This window comes from Dromaius novaehollandiae, chromosome 7 (assembly GCF_036370855.1).
Source record: "Dromaius novaehollandiae isolate bDroNov1 chromosome 7, bDroNov1.hap1, whole genome shotgun sequence".
Lineage (NCBI taxonomy): Eukaryota > Metazoa > Chordata > Aves > Casuariiformes > Dromaiidae > Dromaius > Dromaius novaehollandiae.
The window spans coordinates 32,616,192-32,633,895 of NC_088104.1; the positions used below are offsets into that span (position 1 = coordinate 32,616,192).

At 44.1% G+C, this 17,704-nt stretch overlaps 1 protein-coding gene and 1 long non-coding RNA gene across 7 annotated transcripts in view; both read left to right on the top strand.

The window, feature by feature from the left end:
* NAB1 (NGFI-A binding protein 1) overlaps positions 1 to 17,704 on the top strand; it is a 59,341-nt gene that overhangs the window by 19,643 nt on the left and 21,994 nt on the right. For 5 of the 6 annotated variants that reach the window (XM_064515094.1, XM_064515096.1, XM_064515093.1 and 2 more), the window contains one exon: positions 9,068 to 9,154. In XM_064515094.1, the coding sequence (XP_064371164.1) occupies positions 9,095 to 9,154 (60 nt within the window). In that variant the 5' untranslated portion in view covers positions 9,068 to 9,094. Of the gene's footprint in view, positions 1 to 9,067; positions 9,155 to 13,099; positions 13,354 to 17,704 lie in introns of those variants that run through there. The other variant, XM_064515098.1, reaches the window with a different exon arrangement.
* Positions 9,161 to 12,126, top strand: LOC135328872 (uncharacterized). Its single transcript, XR_010390023.1, has 2 exons — positions 9,161 to 9,252; positions 10,295 to 12,126. It is a non-coding gene; the product is annotated as an uncharacterized LOC135328872 (long non-coding RNA).

Here is a 17,704-nt window from a genome sequence, read left to right on the forward strand (position 1 = left end):
GGGAGGGAAACAATTATTTTTCATTGCTTGCATGGTTCAATTCTATATGATTAGGCATTACAAGACTTTTTTTTAGCTGAGGGAAAGCAGCATAGTTTAGTAACTTTGTATGTTGCATAGAGAGAAGTAGTTATGGTTTTCAACAAATCTGAAATATTCTCACTATTAAATAGAATTCTAATTATTTCTTATTGCTACTTTTTTCAAGTTCCCATTTTCACACATTTTTTCCTTCCCATAGTCACTCTATCCTCTCTCTAACCAATTTCTTCTGGAGAAAAAAAAATGGAAAAAAGAAAAGAAACCAAAATCACAGTAAGGAAGTCATGAAATTAGGGTGAGGAATTGCACACAGTATTTTTAGTGACATCCCTCAGAACTCGATCATTGCCAGCAACCATAGGAAGGCCAGCAGGGAACCCAAAACACTCTGTTCCTCAGTTATACTGTGGGGAGAAAGCAATGCTCACCAAACAAGGCTGACAAGTTCCTATTCTAACATTTAGTAGCGGTTGATCTATAGCCTAATCCACTTCTCTTTGCCAAATAAGAGGACCAGGTTAGCAGCAACCTTTGGGCGTAGAACTTCTTCCTTATTCCCCACCACTGCGTAGGATCTGCTATCTGATCTTCACTTTAGTAGCACATTTGAAATGTCAATGGCACCCTTTGACAACGTCGTTCCATTTAAAATTAAATGTGTCCTGCTTTCAGATAGTTGCAAAATTCCATGCATTAAGCTTCTGTTGTAATGAACTGAGATACTAATTTATTGTAAAATATCTTTCATCAAACTTAATGAGCCAGGTCTTGCCAATGCTAAAAATAAATCTGAATATAAAAAAGGCTTATGGAGTGAGCAAATCCAGCTGCAAAAATATCATCTGTTGTCAAGAACACTGATCATGTAACATTTCTCTAGCTCTCTATTTCTTGTGAAATAGAACCAGACGTACTTAGCCAGCTCCTGCATATAGGGAGTCTAGTGAGGGATTGGAATGTCTTGTGTAGTGATGATGCTAATTTCATACTTCTGACAACAGGTACAAAGATGTATTGATTTAAAAACTCAACTTGAGGTAAATACCTGGCCTGGAAAATTTTAATCCAAATTATTAAAGTTTAGCAAGATCAAAGCACCTCAAAACAGAATCTCATCAGGATATGTTAGGTAACAGATGAAGCTCTCAGCTCTACTAGTAATCACCACCTTAAGATGGATCAGTACTTTAAGAAGATCATATATTTTTCTCTCTTTGAAAAGCTAGCAGATAATTTTGAAAACAAAAAGGCCTGTACAGCTAGTAATGAAGTGAACCTTGCAGCTATCTGGATATTACTCAGTTGTGACCATGTGTTTTCTGCTCTATTTCTTAGCAAAAAGAACCTCAACCTTTGAAAAGGTTAAGCATGTGCTTTATTTATGTTCCATACCTGTTTGTGACCTCTCACACTGATGTTAAACAGAGGAAGGCAAGCTGCAGTCTTTGCTTTTGTTGGTTGGTTGCTAAACCCCATATCTCACGTGTCTGTGTCACCCACCAGTTCCTTTCTGACAGTTATGCAGCGATCACAAGGCTATTCTTTATTCTAGCTCATTTACCTGTCACTCATTTTCTATGAGGCCTCACCACCTGGGTTGTAAAGCAGGAGAAGACAAATTTTGCTGTCCTAACTCAAGAAAACAGTTAGAAAAATGAAGTAATAGAGCTCATAAATGAAGGAAGAAGTAACCATGAGACTGGTCAAAGCTGTTAGAGCTGTTGACGTTGTGGTGTATACTTCCAGTTGTCTCAGAGGGTTTCACTTTGACACAAGTGCATGAGGTGGCAGGAAAATGTGGCAGTCTTTGTGGATTAGAGGAAGAAAAGTGACTGTTTATTTGTGTCACAGTAGCACCAGGAAATCCCAGTCAAAGATCAGAACCCCATTGGGCTCAATGCTGTACAGTCATTTGACAAGACAACCCCTGTTTTAGGAGATAAGAATATGCTATGTGGATATAGCAGACAAAGAAGGTGGGAAGTAGTTTGAAGAACAGATACATTTACAGAGTTTAGCAGAAAAAAAAGGATAAAATCCAACTCTGCGAAGGAGAGTGACTTGTAGGCATCATGGCAAAAGTGCCTTAAAAGACAGTAAGATGAGAGCTCTGTAACTTCTGACAGATTTTTTTGCTGTATAAAGAGCATTCTCTCTGCAACGTAAAATGTGTGTGTTTCTTGATTGTTGTGCAGTAGATTGTTCATATGCTTTTTTGTCACTACAGCACTGGACTGAGAGAGCTAAAGATCAAATTTTACAGAATTGTAAGGCTGAATTGTTTCTTCTTTTATTATCTGTTAAAAAACTAAATGGAAGATGAGAACCTGCCCACTCTAAATTCATACACAAATACAGGATCAGGCAACAAGAGTGTACTTTCTCAAAGATGAGTAAATGCTTGGGACTATTCAGGAAATTGATGGGAAACAGGTCATTCAAAAATAACTTTGTGAGGCTATGGAAAGTGGGTGAAATGAAATAAAATGCAGAGAGAAGGGGAAAAAGCTGATGAAAGCAAGTGTTTTATCTGATACCAGAAACTGTTGGTTTTCTTTCTGATCTGTGGTTCTTATTTCTGCATATAGCCTTTAGAGTGCACTTCAGGTTTCTCAAAAGTTATTATTCTTCCAGTGGCATTAGAAAGACTGAAATGATACTTGCAGTGAGGGTAAATGACTCTCTTGAGGTTTTGGCACCCACAGCTCCAGATTAACCAGAAATGCAAGCATGTAGTAAATCTGAAAATCAGAGCCTCTAGGCCTTGCTTGCTCCAGAAAAGTCAACGGAAGTTTTGTTGGTAGGATCAGAACAGGACCACACTATGTGCCCCAGAAGGGACATATATCTGAAAAAATAAGCCATCCAGAATGAATGCCAGCTCATAAAATGGTGGCCTCTCTTCTTTTTTGTCCAAACTGGCTCACTTGGGATATCAGGAAAGCTCTGTTGTTGGCTACATGGATGGGAAGGGCAAGACTACCCTTTCTGATATTAGTTTCAGCTGACCACAGATATAATTTGTATAAATTTATGTAATTTAAAATCAGCTCAAGTTTCCAGTTCCCAAAGTAAAAGAGCTCCATTCATAGTCTGAAGTAGATTAAAATAGTAAATACTAATCTGGCACGGGTTCTTGAGACACTCTACAAATAGATTCCTTCAACTGCTGCAAGGTAAAAGTCTACGGAGGACTGTAAGAGTCACTTAATGACACTCAGTGAACCTACGTAATAGGAAGGATCAAAACACTTTTATATCCAATAATATTCCTGGGGATGTAAGGTAGGCAGAAAACCATTATCTCAGTTGGTAATGTGCAAGACAGTGAGGCCTATCCTTTGTGAAAGTTGGTGTGGTAATCGGTAATCAAGACCATAATAACAGCTATATGGGTATAGGGTATGCTATACTCTAAAAATCTACAAAAATCTACCTTATTCCAGCTCATCTGGGTAAAAGTGAAAGCATCAGTAAAAAGGCAGCGATACAGGCTGCCATATGTAGAAAACCAGACTGTTCCCCATGGTCCTTGTAAAGTTTATATGCTGACTGGAAACGTATGATAAAGTCTATGCCACTTATTTCCACTACTTTACCCTCCCCGTTTGCTAGATTTTCCTGTCTAGAGAGAACTGTTTGCAATTATGTAACACCAAAAGGGTCCTAGATATTGTCAAAGAAATTGGACATGTTACTTGGATGAAAGACTTCTTGTTCTCAGAAGATGGACAGCTAGGCCAGGGGACAAAGGATAATGCAAAAACCAATAAAGATATCCATCTGTACGTACACCCATATACATGCAGTTACATCTCAGTTGTACATTAAATGACTCTCTGCCTCACCATCAGTTACTAACTTGCTGTTTTCTTTCCAGAAAGAAAATCCTTGACAGAATTTAAGTGATGAGTAATGACTCTAATTTTTTTCATTCCTGCTGCCACATGGATACATACATTGGTCCTACAGCTGCCCAGCAAATTTGAATTTTTAGCTTTTTATTACTGGCCCATGTCTGACCTTCACTTATCACTTACCAGTTACTCACCACCAGGTGAGTATGGCAGAGTCAGCTTCTCTGTGGAGACAGCACAATTGTAACTTTAACAAGAAAGAAAATATTTTACTGATAAACAGGAATATCAGCTAGAGAAAATGTCAGTGCTTAAACCAGAGCCTTGCTATTCTCTTGGCGTTGTCATTGCTGGATCCTCTGCCCTTCCTTACAAGTGGGTTTGAGGAGGTGGTTGTTTTGGCTGGAATTAGAGAGGCACAGGTGGTATCACCAGCTGTAAATTGGAGGAGGCACTTCCTGATTATGACCACTGCCTACACGTAAATCACTGCCAAGAGAGAAGCTGGAAAGTGTCGAAGCCTTCTCCTTGCTTGGAAAAGAAGCCTGGAGCGTGATCTTAACTCTCCTGTTCTGTAGGTTTTTCACCTGTAGCATGCAGAGCTCCTTATAAGCATGCGGCTTCCCAAAATGCTGTGGCATAGATGCTTCTCAGCCATATTTGGCAGATGGGTAACTTGAGCACCAAAGTAGTTTAAGTTCATATGCCTAAAATTTAGGCATATAAAGGCACTGGGAGCTCAGGAGATGAAAGTGTGCAGTGCATTAGAAAAGCAGCTTACTTTTTTTTAAAGGACCTTGATGTAGATTGAGATGGCTACTTAACTGTGGCAAAATATTAACCCCTTCAAGCAAATAACAACTTGGCCTCTGTGAGGTCAAGATTTTGCCCCCTGGCTTTAAATGTTTGTGGTGGGAGACTTGTCCAAAGCTGCAGAGTAAATACTGACCTTGGGTCATTGGCAAGGAGGTTGGCCTCTTGTTCTTGGGAATGGTTTTTAGAGGACACCAGAGAGTTTCTGTGTAAATCCTTGCATGGGCAGGAACAGGCCTTGTCTCAGTGCAAGTACACACAGCGATTTGCAGTTACGCCTTTTTATTATCAGGTTAGAATTTTCTAAATTATTGTCTGGTGCTCATTTCCCTATATAATCACCTTTACGTAATGAAGGCCTATTCTGCTGGCCTTGACTTGCCTTGTCTTTGGGAAATTTGGGGTGTAGTGCCTTCCCATTTACCTCAGGCTGAAAGCTATTGCTGGGAATGATCACTCTACCCATTGCCAGCTCACTGTCTTTTTTTTTTTTTTTTTTTAAATCCATGCTGTCCTAAATTTGGGTCCGCTGTACATACACACAGAGAGCAGTGAGTGAGTGAGAGAAGTTATAGAATTAACCCACCAACGTGTGCTGCTCACCCACACACTCGAGGAGAGAGAAAGATTAAAAGATTAAAGTTACAAACTAAAAACTACCTCAGGCTACTGATGAGATCTAAGTGACTGGATGCTAAGCCAAACTCCCACTCCTGAGGTGCAGCGCCACACTTGCTGTCACTCAAACCAGATTTTCTCCCTTTCCTCTGCCATCCCCTCCCGCCACTAGCTTCGCTATTTTTACAGACCAAAAATTAAATAATAAGCTACTTCTGCCCTTCTGAGCAACACCTCAGAAATACCGAGGTGATCATGTAGCTAGTTTTATGCACTCCTAAATTTTTGGAGTTTGAAGAACTATCTGGCAGCTTTATTGTGTGCCCGATTTGCCCATACCACAACCTCTGGATCATTTCAGTTCAGGAGAGGCCCAGCACAGGAGTAGGAGGGATGGAAATTTGCCCTGGTGTGAATTGTGGTAACTACATGGGGAAGTCTGCAAGTTCTTCAGTGCTTGCTCCTTCCTCCAGAGAGGTGTCATACAAGCCTCACTCTGTGAAACTTGCCATTAAATATGCTCACAGCTTTATATTCCTTTCTGCCATTTGTTAATGTATTTCCTCATGTTTTCCCCGTATCTTCAGTAGGTGAAGCCTGGGTGGCCTTTTGGTTTTATGGCTGAAAGATACAGAAGTAAAACTGAGTTCTGGGCCTTCCAAAACACAAGTCATATTGCTGCACCTATGTGCGTATATGTGATACAAAATGAAACAGAGATATTTTTTAGTTGACCAAAGCAGTTAATTTAACACAAAATGATGATTAATCATTTAATACTCAGAGTACTGCACTCTCAAAAGTACTTTTTCTAATTTTTTTTCTTTACGTTTTAGGGCACTTTCTATCAGAAACAGGTTGTTTCAAAGAAAAAGTTGAGCTGTGTCATTTGAAAATGTTGAAACAGTATATTTTGACATCTCAAAAGTTCTTTCTCCTCCCTGTGTTTTTCCAGATGAAGCTATTTGTCAAATGCAGGCTCATTTTGTGAAGATGTTCAGTCTCTCTAAGATCTTATATTTAATCAAATTTCCTAGTTATCAGAAACATTTTGTCCCGCTCTTGCCCTGGGACTATTCCCAGGGGAGATACATAAGTGGCACCAGAGACAAATGACCACTGTAGCAGGAAATGATGTGTGTGGGGCATGTGATGGTCAGATGTACAATTCATAGCTTGGTTTCACAGCTGACGACAGTGGAAACCTTGCAGATCAAGACCTGTTCAGGTGACTCGTACCCGTCTTTAGATTCCTGCGCTGCTTCTAGTATGATGGGCTGCTTTGATCCGCTGCCAATGGTCTCAGCGTGGTAGATGTGCCGAGTTGATCAGATCCTTGGAGCTATCCTGGCAGGGACAGCTCCAAGGGAAGCTTTTCAGTGCTGTTGCTGGAATTCATGAAAATTTAGATGCTGAGCTTTGAAAATAGGACTGGAACTACTGATGTGGGGCAGTCAGCTAGTTCCTCTTTCCGTGCCAAGGTACAGGGACTGTACAAAGAAATGCAACTATTTGACTATATATAAATACATGCACATACAGTTCTTGAAAACTGGTTGCATTCCCCTTCCTCCCTGTGCCAGGCAGGCCCCTCTGCATAGTGTCAGCAGGGTAGCGTGTGCTTTGGATAGAGCATCTTGCCAGCAGCTTCGTGGTGCAGGGACCTTTGTGCAGTCCTTCCGCACCTTCACCTGGGGAAGCTCAAATTGCTTTGCCTTTGTCTGTGCCTCAGGGGAGGACAGCAGCAAGATCTGCATTTCCCAAGGGATACGCAGTTTTAGTTGAGCAGCTCCTATTGACTGTTACCAGCATGGCTAAGTACTGCAGAGATACAGCTCTAATCTGGAATCATTTCCACATTTGTGCCTCTTCTGATGAAGACTAAATAAGCATTGTTAGCAAGGTCTTGTTTTATGTGCCATATGCTTACACAGGTCTTTGTGATGAATCTGTACCCTTCGACTAATTATAATTAGTGCGCTATTTTATTTACCTAGGATTAATCTAATTCAAATGACTAGATGAAATTCTTTGATCTTCAAGGTACAGGAGGTCAGACTATGATGATTTTAAACAGTTGCTTCTGACCATAGTATCTATTAATTTGAAAATCAATAGAAAGATATTATTTGCAGTGTTGATAATTTCCTCTTCTAGTCAGCCTGACCCTGTTTTCCTGGTTTCCACTCTCCTGTGAAGTTTAACTTTTTTTTTTCTTCAAGTTTTGCTCTACTCCATCCTGCCTAGCTCTCTGCCATCATTGAAGTCTACACACCATTTCCTAGTCTTCACTCAAGCTTTCTTCTTGACTGTCTTTTTTACCTCTGTTGCCTACTGTCTCATCTGCATGTGTGTGTGGTGGCGGGGGGTTGTACTGTCCTTTCAATTTGAAGCCACCTTCTGATTTCCATGCACTGGGCATGTCAGTTCTCTTTCAAAACTCTTTTTGCTAGCCATGTGTTCAATGAGGTGTTACAGCTGCCAAAAACACATCCTGCTCCTTATTTGTTCTTCATTGTGTTGCATGAGTTTATATGTATGTATGTTTTGGAGACTGCAACTTTCTGGGGCATGGTCTTTAACAACTGCTGTCATCCGCTCAGCAAATCCTGCGCATTGCACAATGTGATGAATATGCATGATGCTAAATAATAATCCTCACCTCTTACCTAGAACTCTTCATCAGTAGATCTAAAATTGCTTCACTAAGGAAGTCAAATCATTACCCCAATTTCCAGACAGAGAAACAGAGGTACTGGAAGGTAAAATAAGTTGTCTGAAGTCACCCCAGGGTGGAGGAGAGCTAGGAGGAGAGTGCAGCCATGTCTGGCCCCAGTTATACATTCCAGCTGCTAGACCCTCCTGCCTCCTCAAGGATAATAGAAGATAATAGAACAAGCTAATAAAATAAGTGCTTATGCAATGCATTTTTTGTCTTCTTCATTAACATCAAACATTTTGAGTGTTTTCTTCACACGCATTAATAGCATCCTTGAGAAATATGTTTCAACATGCATTTTCAGTAATACTTCTGTGTGTGTTATGACCTAGCTAACAGTTGTGACCTGTCAGAAGGAAGCAGACTGCAGTGAGGGGGAGAGGTGGCACATACTCCCTTGCATTCAGCACTTCCTCCTCCTCCTCCCCTCATCTCTTCTGGTGGCAGTCGGAGACGTTGGGACCAACCGTGGAGACATTCTGCGCGCGGCTCCTCGGGGAGCTATACCAACTGCTGTGTTGGCAGCCTTGGAGTTGCCTCTGGGTCTGCCTTGCCGGCTTGCCTCCTTGAATATAATTGCTTGCTGTGGATTTTTTCTTTGATTCTGTGGCACTGCTATCCTGCTCAGGCTCCTTGTCAATCTCACAATCTGGGGAGTCTGAAGAAATAAAGGATTGATCATCTGCATATTTCTTCTGTATATTATGAAAGTGTCCCTATGCCATGTGTGATTTTAATATTTTTTCGTTTAATGGGAAAGAACATCAAAGAGTCACACTGTACTGGTGAGGTCTGCGCACTCAGCTGGGAAGGAAGGATGAGTTTCTGCAGAGATACTCACTGCCTGCAGCTCCCTAGGCGCTTCATGAGATAGAGGTGACAGCAAGTCTGTTGTTGTCCCCTGTCTAACCCTGTGCTTTACCTCCCCCTATACACACACACACACATGCACGTGTGCACACACACTTTCCACAGTCTTGCAGATTTTATATGGCAGACCATATCCTCTTTCTTGCAGAGCTCTCTGTGGCAGGAATAAACAGCAATGAGTGAGCCCTTCAGGAGTGGCAGAGTATGTCTGCCTGGAGATCTGTGCATTTCGGCGGTGAGTCCATTTCTCATTCTTGGAAGGTCATGAGGAGCCAAAGCACTTCATGGAATTAGCAAGGATTTTAAGCAGAGCCTTCCTTCTCTCTTCTGTGTGTAAGTTATATCCACCCAGGTACCTTACCACTCTGGTAGGAAAGGTATATGTAGGTCAGGTGAGTTTGAGTGCAAGTGGGTGTATGCTGTTTATGTATTACTTCTGTATTTTCATCACAAACTTTTGAGCACTCTAAATGTATGGCTTGTGTCACAGAGAAGATAGGACTAGATAATCTTCAGGCTAGGTAAGGGACTTAAAATTTCTGACATTTACTCCATAGCCTGAACGCATTTTAAGAAAGAAAGGAGATCTGAAATAGAGGTTCTCTTGTGCACTGAAGTTCTGCTACCTCAGTCATTGGATCCTGACGATTTATTTATATTCTGAGGGTTACAACATCTTGGTTTAACCTATCTACTCAGTATAGTATAACCATTTTGAAACCATAATACAAAAGTACAAAAACAACCATAAAATTATGAGAACTCTTTCCATCTCTTCCCATTCGCGCAGGGCAGACATGCTCAAAAGGAGACTTTTAGCTTCAGGTGTCAGGACATCTGGGGAAAGGATCAGACTCTGCAATGGTTTGTCCTCTGTGGGACTGCTTGGGACGTAAGTGGGTGGAAGCAGTACCTGGGCAGAAAAGTATTTGAATTGTAATGATAGGACAGTGCTAAAAAACACCGTAAAAACAATTCCCTGCTTTTCACTGGGGAAGTCTCCATTTGTCTCATCAGCTGCCTCTGGCTTTTTGCCCGGTGTTCTGAAATCTACTCGCGAAGGAAGACAGCAGAGCGAGTTTGTCCTATTCCTCTTTGCAGGCGCAAGATGTGCGATTTGCGTAGATATGCAACCATTTCTGTTCCAAGCACACACCACAGCGGGCGGTTACAGGGGGTTACAGCCTGCTTAGTCTGCTCATAAATCTGCCCCAATATATTAAGTGGTCCAGGGCAAGACGGATTTACACATCATTCTTGGGCAGCTGTCACAAGCACAGCTAGGTCTTCTAAGCATCTGTGCTAGACAATTTGAATGCTCTCAAAGAAATGATTTTAGCCGCTCTTTCTCTAAGATAGGCACGCTGCGTTCCAGGTGACTTCCCGTGTGCAAGCTCTCTGCCCGAGTCCCTGTACAGGATTGCGCTGAGTGGACTTCAGAGGGCTCCTGGGAACTTCTTGCAGGAGAAGGGATTTGCATCAAATGTCCTTGGTGAAAATTTTACTCCCCATCTTGATATGCACTGTCGCTGCCCCTTTTCTCCACAGAAGTGTCTGCATTTCTCTTGCACTGTGTGCATGGTATATAAAGCATTTTGGATGAAAAATCTATAGAAGTGTGATACTAATAATATTTTACAGCTTTAATTACCATGATTGTAGCGCCTAAGGGTGTTTGCAAAAACATTTTGAGTGGGAGGAGAGAAGGCAGCACTGTGAACATTTTTGTGGTTTTGCTGGGCAATGCACAACTGAGTTTTCTCATGGGAACCACAGTGTGCCAGGAAGAAAAGCTGCCTGCACCCCTCTGTCTACTCCACTGGCATGCTGGATCACACCCCAAGGTAAAAGACACTGCTACAGTCATTTCAATTTCAAGGAAAAGCTTGTCTGCCCATGCCTCTGTTCTGTAGAGAAGCTCCAGAGGCAGGCACTGTCCATTTCCGCATGCAACAGGTATTTTTCCTCAGGTGACATTACTTTTGTAAAATCAGCGGCAGTTTTGCCTGAGGAGTGGTTTTAGGATTGGGCAACTGCTGATTTGTGGCATTGATTCGTCAAACTGAGAACAGCAACCTCAAGAGTAACAATGCAAATGGAGTATTCGCTCCTTCACAACTCCCACCCATCCATACTATGTATATGTGGGCAGAGGAAAGACAATGAGAACAACAGAGGGGCCTTGTGTGGCTGTGCTAGTGCTCGGAGGGGTCGGGGTCAAAAATCTTCAGGCAGAGTTCACCACGGGATGCTTTATAGCAGTGTAAATAGTCTTAATGCAAAGTAATATACCTAGCTGGCCAGAACTAATTTTTAAAAATAGGAAAAAAAAATCCTACAACAGAAATAAAGGTTCTAAGAGTTTACGGTATATAGAGTTTATGGTACATGGGTATAAAGAAGGGAAACAGTACCTTCAGGACAATGCACTGGAGAAGTTTTAAGAGCAGATTTTGAGTGAAAAAGTACTATCATTTAGGTGTAAGCGCTAAGGTGTAAGCACTTTATTTGCCCTTTGTTGGGTAAATGTCTGTTATTTTATAAACTTAGCTAATACTAGCCCTTAGCCTAAGAAAAAAGGCAGATTTACCATGAGAAACCATAAAAAAGTCAATTTGACCTGTTGTATCAGTATAAAATCTCCATCTTTGGGGATGACCTTGCATTTCCCCAGCTGCAGAGTTCAGTCCTGTATCTTTTGAAAACTTAACAGTTTCACCCTCATGCTTAGATCATGTATTAATTTTGAGATGTCTCTGCATAGTTTATATGATGGTGATTTGCCGTAGGTTCATCAATAAGATGCTTCAAAGCCTGCAAGACTTCTACATGAAAAACTGAAACACAAATTCAATTTGCTTTAAATATGGTACCCAAAGAGTCAGTACGTGACTCAGCTTCCATGTACACCGGTACCTATCCTGTCAGACACACGACTGTGAATTACAGTGAAGTGTTTTGATAGCCAATGTATTGATTTGAAGGCAATGAAAACAGAGAGGAAACAGTCATGAGTGCGATAGATATTTCTGGCTATGAAAAAAACTGTACATAGCCTAAGAGAGAAACATATTTCATTGAGGGTTTTTTCCTGACTCTCTAAGTTTTGACATTTCATCCTTTTTCTTTTGTTACACTGAATAAGATTTTCGCTATTACAAACTCAGATTTTGATCTACTTTTGATGAGTTAAATGCAGTAAAAAGACATGAATTTGTTCTCACTTTATTTGGTACAATGGTATTTAAATAGTTTTAAAAACATAAAAAAGAAATTCTAATGATATGGTAGTACCTTAAAACAAGAACCAAATTTCGATCCCAGCCTAGCCGAGATTGCTGTAAGCAATGAGCAAGAATGCAATCTCTCATTGTGGTATTACATTTTTTATGTCAAGTTCTTACAAAGAAGAAAACTCTACAGCTGGGTAATCAAATGGATTACCGCCATTTTAAGCTACAAAAGGGTAATCAAGTGGATGATCACGATTATCTAGTGAAACTAGAGACGGAGATGCTAGGCATCGCTGCCTGGGGTAGCCCTGAGCTGTCGCTGTTAGATAGTATCACTAAAACCAGATGCTGGGAAGAGGCTTGCTGAAAGTTGTCAGGCAAAAAAGACCGACTTTTTTATTGTTCACGGTGTGTACAGCTCAGTATCTCCTGTTCTGCCATTACCAAAATTATCTAAATGCATTTTACAGCGTGTGCACAGCACATTCACCTTAGGCACGTTCACCGAGGCCCCGGGACCCGCGGCCGGGTCACCCGCTCGGCGGCGCAGGGCCGCCCCGCCCGCCCCTGGCCCGGCAGAGCGTCGCGGCTGGGGCCGCGCCCCCCTCGCGCGGGTGCCCGCCCCGCCCCGCCCCGCCCCGCCCCGCCGCGGGAGGGGGCGGCCGCGCCGGGCAGAGAGCGGCGGCCAGGGGCCCCGCCCGACCGGGACGCCGCTGCCGTGGGGCGGCCGCGGGGGGGAGCGGCAGGGCCGGGCGCGCTCCCGCCCCCGCGCGGCGGCGGCGGCCCCCGCCAGGCGCTGCGTCACGCGGCGGCCGCGCGTGGGCGGGCGGCGGGGCGGGCGCGGGCGCCGCCCACGTGACCGCGCGGGAGGGGGCGGGGGCCGCGGCCCGGCGCGGGGCCGGGGGGCGGGGGCGCCGCAGGCCGCTCCCCCGCGCCCCCGCGCCGCCCCCGCGCTCGGCAGCCGCGGCCGCGACGAGGCGGGCGGCGCGGCGGGGCGGCCGCGCGGCCCCCCGGCGGGAGCGAGGCGGTGGCGGGGACGGGCTCGCCCACCCGCCCCCTCGATGGGGAAGGAGGAGCCTGGGCCGGCGGCGCGCAGGCGGGGGGGCCGCTGGCAGGAACTTCTGCGGGGCTGAGGCTGCGGCGGCGGCGGGACGGCATCGAGGAGCGCCCCGGGCGGCCCGCGGCGGCGGCCTGCTGCGAAGTACGTACGTGCCGCCGCCGGGGGGGCGCCTGCGGCCGCGGCGGGGCGCTGCCGGGGGGCGCGGAGTTGCCGCGCAGCCGGGCCGGCGCGGGAGCCGCGGTGGCGGGACGGAGCCGGGGCAGCGCCGCCGCCGCCGAGGCGCCCCTCGTCGCGGCTCGGCGGAAGGAGCGGGCGGGCGCGGGTGATTCCCGGAGAAATCCAGCGCCGGGGAGGGACGAGCGAGGGGGCGGAAAGCGCGGAAACACTCTCGCGGTGTCTGCGCCCGCGGGGCGGCGGCGGCCCGGCCGCGCTGCGCCCCGGTCCCCCGCCCCTCCCCCCCTCGCCCCGCGCGGCCGTTGGGCCCCGCGCGACCGTTGCGGCTGGGCGGCCGTTGGGGCCCCGCGCGGTTTCAGAGCTGCCGCCTCGGGGAGCCGGAGAGAGCGGGCAAAACGGGGCAGCTTCTCTGCACTTAGGTGTCTGGTTTACTTCATCTCCGGCACGTACGCCCACGTACCCAGGAATGTGTGCGCTCGTGTGCCTGGAGCCTTCCCAGGGAGCCCTCCCCGCTAATAACCGACTTGTGGAGAAAGATCTTTTTTTTGAGAGAGAGTTTTTTTCTCCACCAGGCTCTGAACACGGCATGGCACAAGGGATGAGGGTCTTGTGTTACTCTTCAAAGAATATTATTGGTCTTCTATGTCGAGGCGTATTTTTGTTATCAGACTTAAAGACTGCGGAGTTTGCATCAGCACACGTACAAATTGAAGTGCTCCCCCCCCCCAACCACACACCTACTTCTTTTGCTTTTGTCTCCCCTTCTTTCCATCAGCTCTGTTCACCAGTCTGTCACAGCTGTGTGGGGATCAGAGCTGCAGTTGTGGTTGTTACTAATATCTAGGAGCTGTAAATAAACCTCTCTGGATTACTTTGGCACGGCAAGGTGAACTCAAGATGGAGCAACTCTAGTGAATACTTGGGAATTGTTAAGTATTTGGGCCGCTTTTTTTTTCCCCTCTATGTGACTGTTGCATGCTTCAAGTTTCTTATTAGTTGCAGCAAGATATACATCTGTATTTGAATATGAAATTTATTTAATAGATTGTATTTTGGCACACTTAAGAGCTAGACAAGACTATTTAATTTGTGAAGTCTAGCTACTGCAGCTACATGTAATTTTCTCCTGCTAAAAGTCCTTTGGAAATGCTGCAGAAACGTAATGAATATGCATAGCAGCCAGCTCTCAAATCCAAATCCAGTTTGTCTTCAGAGACTTTTCAAAACACCCAAAGCGATCAAGATATATTATGAAATAATCACTTTTGCCTAAAATACAAGAATTTGATGTTCCACACTTTTTCCTTATGCATATTCCTAACTTAATTGGTGACAGCTCAAACATATTTCACCTGAAATAATACCTCTAAAATTCAGTTAGGGTTGCTCCATCGCTTTTACTTCTAGTACAACCGTAAAAAAGGCAGGAAAACTACTAGGTAAGTCCTTGGCCTGTGCTTATATCCCATAACTCTGAGTTTTCCGTCTCCAGACTACCTGATCACAGTCCACTGCCTGCTTACTGCAGCTGTGTGTCCTCCCTGCCACCTCCAGGAAATGTGCAGCTTTGAACTCTGACACTGCTGAATGGGTTGAAATGGGTGTTTTCCAGTTCAAAATGTTGAGCTGAGCTGCTGTCAAAGCAGTTTGTCTTCATAAACGGAGTCAGTTGCAGTAGTGCGTTGTGATTCTGGCACTGATTATTTACAAATATTTAGTAGTGCTGTGGTGCCATTGTTGTTGTTGGGTTTTTTTGCTAGGAGTTATATTTGTGGTCGGAATTAAGGTGACATCCAGTGTCTGGAGCGGAGGGTATGGGGTGGTAGGCTGTGGATATGAATGAGGTAATGTGGAAAATGAGAATGCATGGTTGTGGGTTGCAAAGGCTGAATGAAGATTTAACTTGTGATTTCCTGGTTCTTTCTTTGGCAATAACGGTATGCAACCTTAAATGTATTTTAAACAGCTTTTTCTGTTATAGGGAATTTCCTAGCTTTTTTTTGTTTGTTTTTATAAGTGAAAAATGTAAATGACAACTGCACTTCCCTGTGTGTTCCCACACTCCTTGCTGGTATACTGTATTACTTTATTTTTGTATTTCTGTTTCCCTCTCCTCCCCCCCTTCTGAGCTTCAGTTCTCAAGCTGTCTTTCCCTACTATTTATCACGGAGAGTAAGCAAAGGCACAGGAGAAGTAGCAGCTCAGACTGCCGTCACAGCATTCATTTATTCTTGCAAACCTTCCAATGTCAGCTTTACGTTCCTGTCTGTTGCCATGAAAGGGTTTGCAGTTGGACATACCTTAGAAGAAGATCTGCTGTCTCTCTCCTGAGGCAGCAGTTCATTCTGCTTAGCTTCTTGTGGTTTGCCAGAGGACATTACTAGGCTGCTGCTCCTCAACCAGATTTATTTAGGATTGCAGATGAGAAGGCCTATGACTTACCAAGGATACTGTGGAAGAGGGGAAATGCGCATGGTGCCCCCTGGCCTTACGCAGGGTGCCCTCCGTGGTCAGGAGCATGCACAAGTCTCCTGGATGGGTGCTTGCCCTGTGTCTTCTCATTGCTTAACCTCTTCTCATGTTTACTCTTTGCCCCAAAAGCACTTTCACTGCTGCATCAAGAAATGGGAATAACAGCTCTGCAGTCCCATCTGATTCCCACAGACTGTTTTCCTTGCCAGCCCTCATCATCTTCTTCCATGTTGACTAGCTTACATTCTTGCCTGGTTTTCTGGTCTGTGAGCTGAGCTGAGCCAGTGGAACAGACCAGTAACATCTGAAAACCAGTGTAGGTGGCCGTGTAGCAAGGCCCTCTTGCAGATGGGAGGGACTGTTTCTGTTCTGTAACTACAGAAGTACTTAGGATGTTGTCGGGGTGAGAGCAGATGAACTAAAGGAACTAGGTTTAACGAGAGGAGAAAAGAGGTCAAAAGGAGGAGTGTCTGAAAATGTCTTCTCTGCAGAAATTAGTAGCAATCTTAAATGGAAAATTTGCATGGTCCTCTCAGGAGTTACTGTGCTGAATTTGGAAAACAAAATCGGTCTTTAAAGTGCAGAACAGAGGGATTTCAGTGTTGCTTTAAATGCAAATCTCAATGCAGTCTGAACTGTGGACTCGCTACTGACGCCTCCATACTACATATTAATCCAGTTTTATCTGTCATGAGGAGATTTGTTGATTAGAAGCCTCTAGGTGAAGACTGTTCATGGGCTATTGCTGCTTCTTCCAGCCTGTGGGCTGGAAAAATTAGCTCCGTGCCTTGCATGGAGCTCTTGGGCTGTGTGTAATTCTACTGCCACTTTCTTCTGAGAATTCAATTTACTTTTCTGCACAAAGTCCGTTTATGTAGATTTATGTAGATTTTTGTGCAAAGAGGAATGACTTTTGGAGCAAATGGGTATTCTTGTAACAGTTATGTAAGTTAATTTCTGGTATTGATGGGAGAAAGTCAATGTAGCATATGAAATAGGAGAGCAGAAACAGTTTACTGGAATACCACTGTTATACCAGCTGTTTGCCTTGTCAAAGTTTGTATGGAATAGGAAGATTTTTCTAAGAACTTCTCCGAAGTATTGATAATTTTCAAGATAATGAATTATGTAGCACTTAAAGGATTTCCTGAAGTGAGCTTCCTCACTGAAGCTCACATCTTTGAGTTTAGACAGTACTTAACTGTTTTTCTGCAGTTCACTATTGTTTTCTACAGTTAAACTGTGTTTCTAAAATATGTAACACTTGAATGTCTCCAGATTCATCCTGAGTTCTGAAGTGTACAATTTATTAGGCCTTGATCTAACCAGTGGGTCTTTGAGGTGGTTGCTCAGATCTAAATGGCTAATTTGGTCCGTTCTGTTTTATAAATACCATCTTACAAACAACAATATATGCAGCTGGCTCCCCACCTCCTTCTTTTCCTGAAAAGATTATATTTGCAGGTATTTGCTGCCACATACATTTTGTAAACTTTCTGTTTGCTTCCTAATTTTAGTTTTCATTAGAAGAATGTAATGAAAATTTTGTAACAGAAGCCTGATCTTTCAGGTGCCTGTTGAATAGAAGTTGAGTTCTGTTAGTGGTACGTTTCCGTTTATTTTGAGTTGCTGAAGACTGTTCATGGCAAAAGCACATAACATTTAAGAGTAATTTCTGCCTCATTATTGCTTTTGATTACCAGTCTTCCACTGTGCACACAAACGTATTCATTCTTGCATCAGTTTTGGGTGGATTTTTTGTTTGGTCTTTTGGAGACTGTTTTAATAATGTGCAGTGTGTACAGATTGTTCCTTAAGTGCTGATTTTTAGGTTACTACTCTGTCC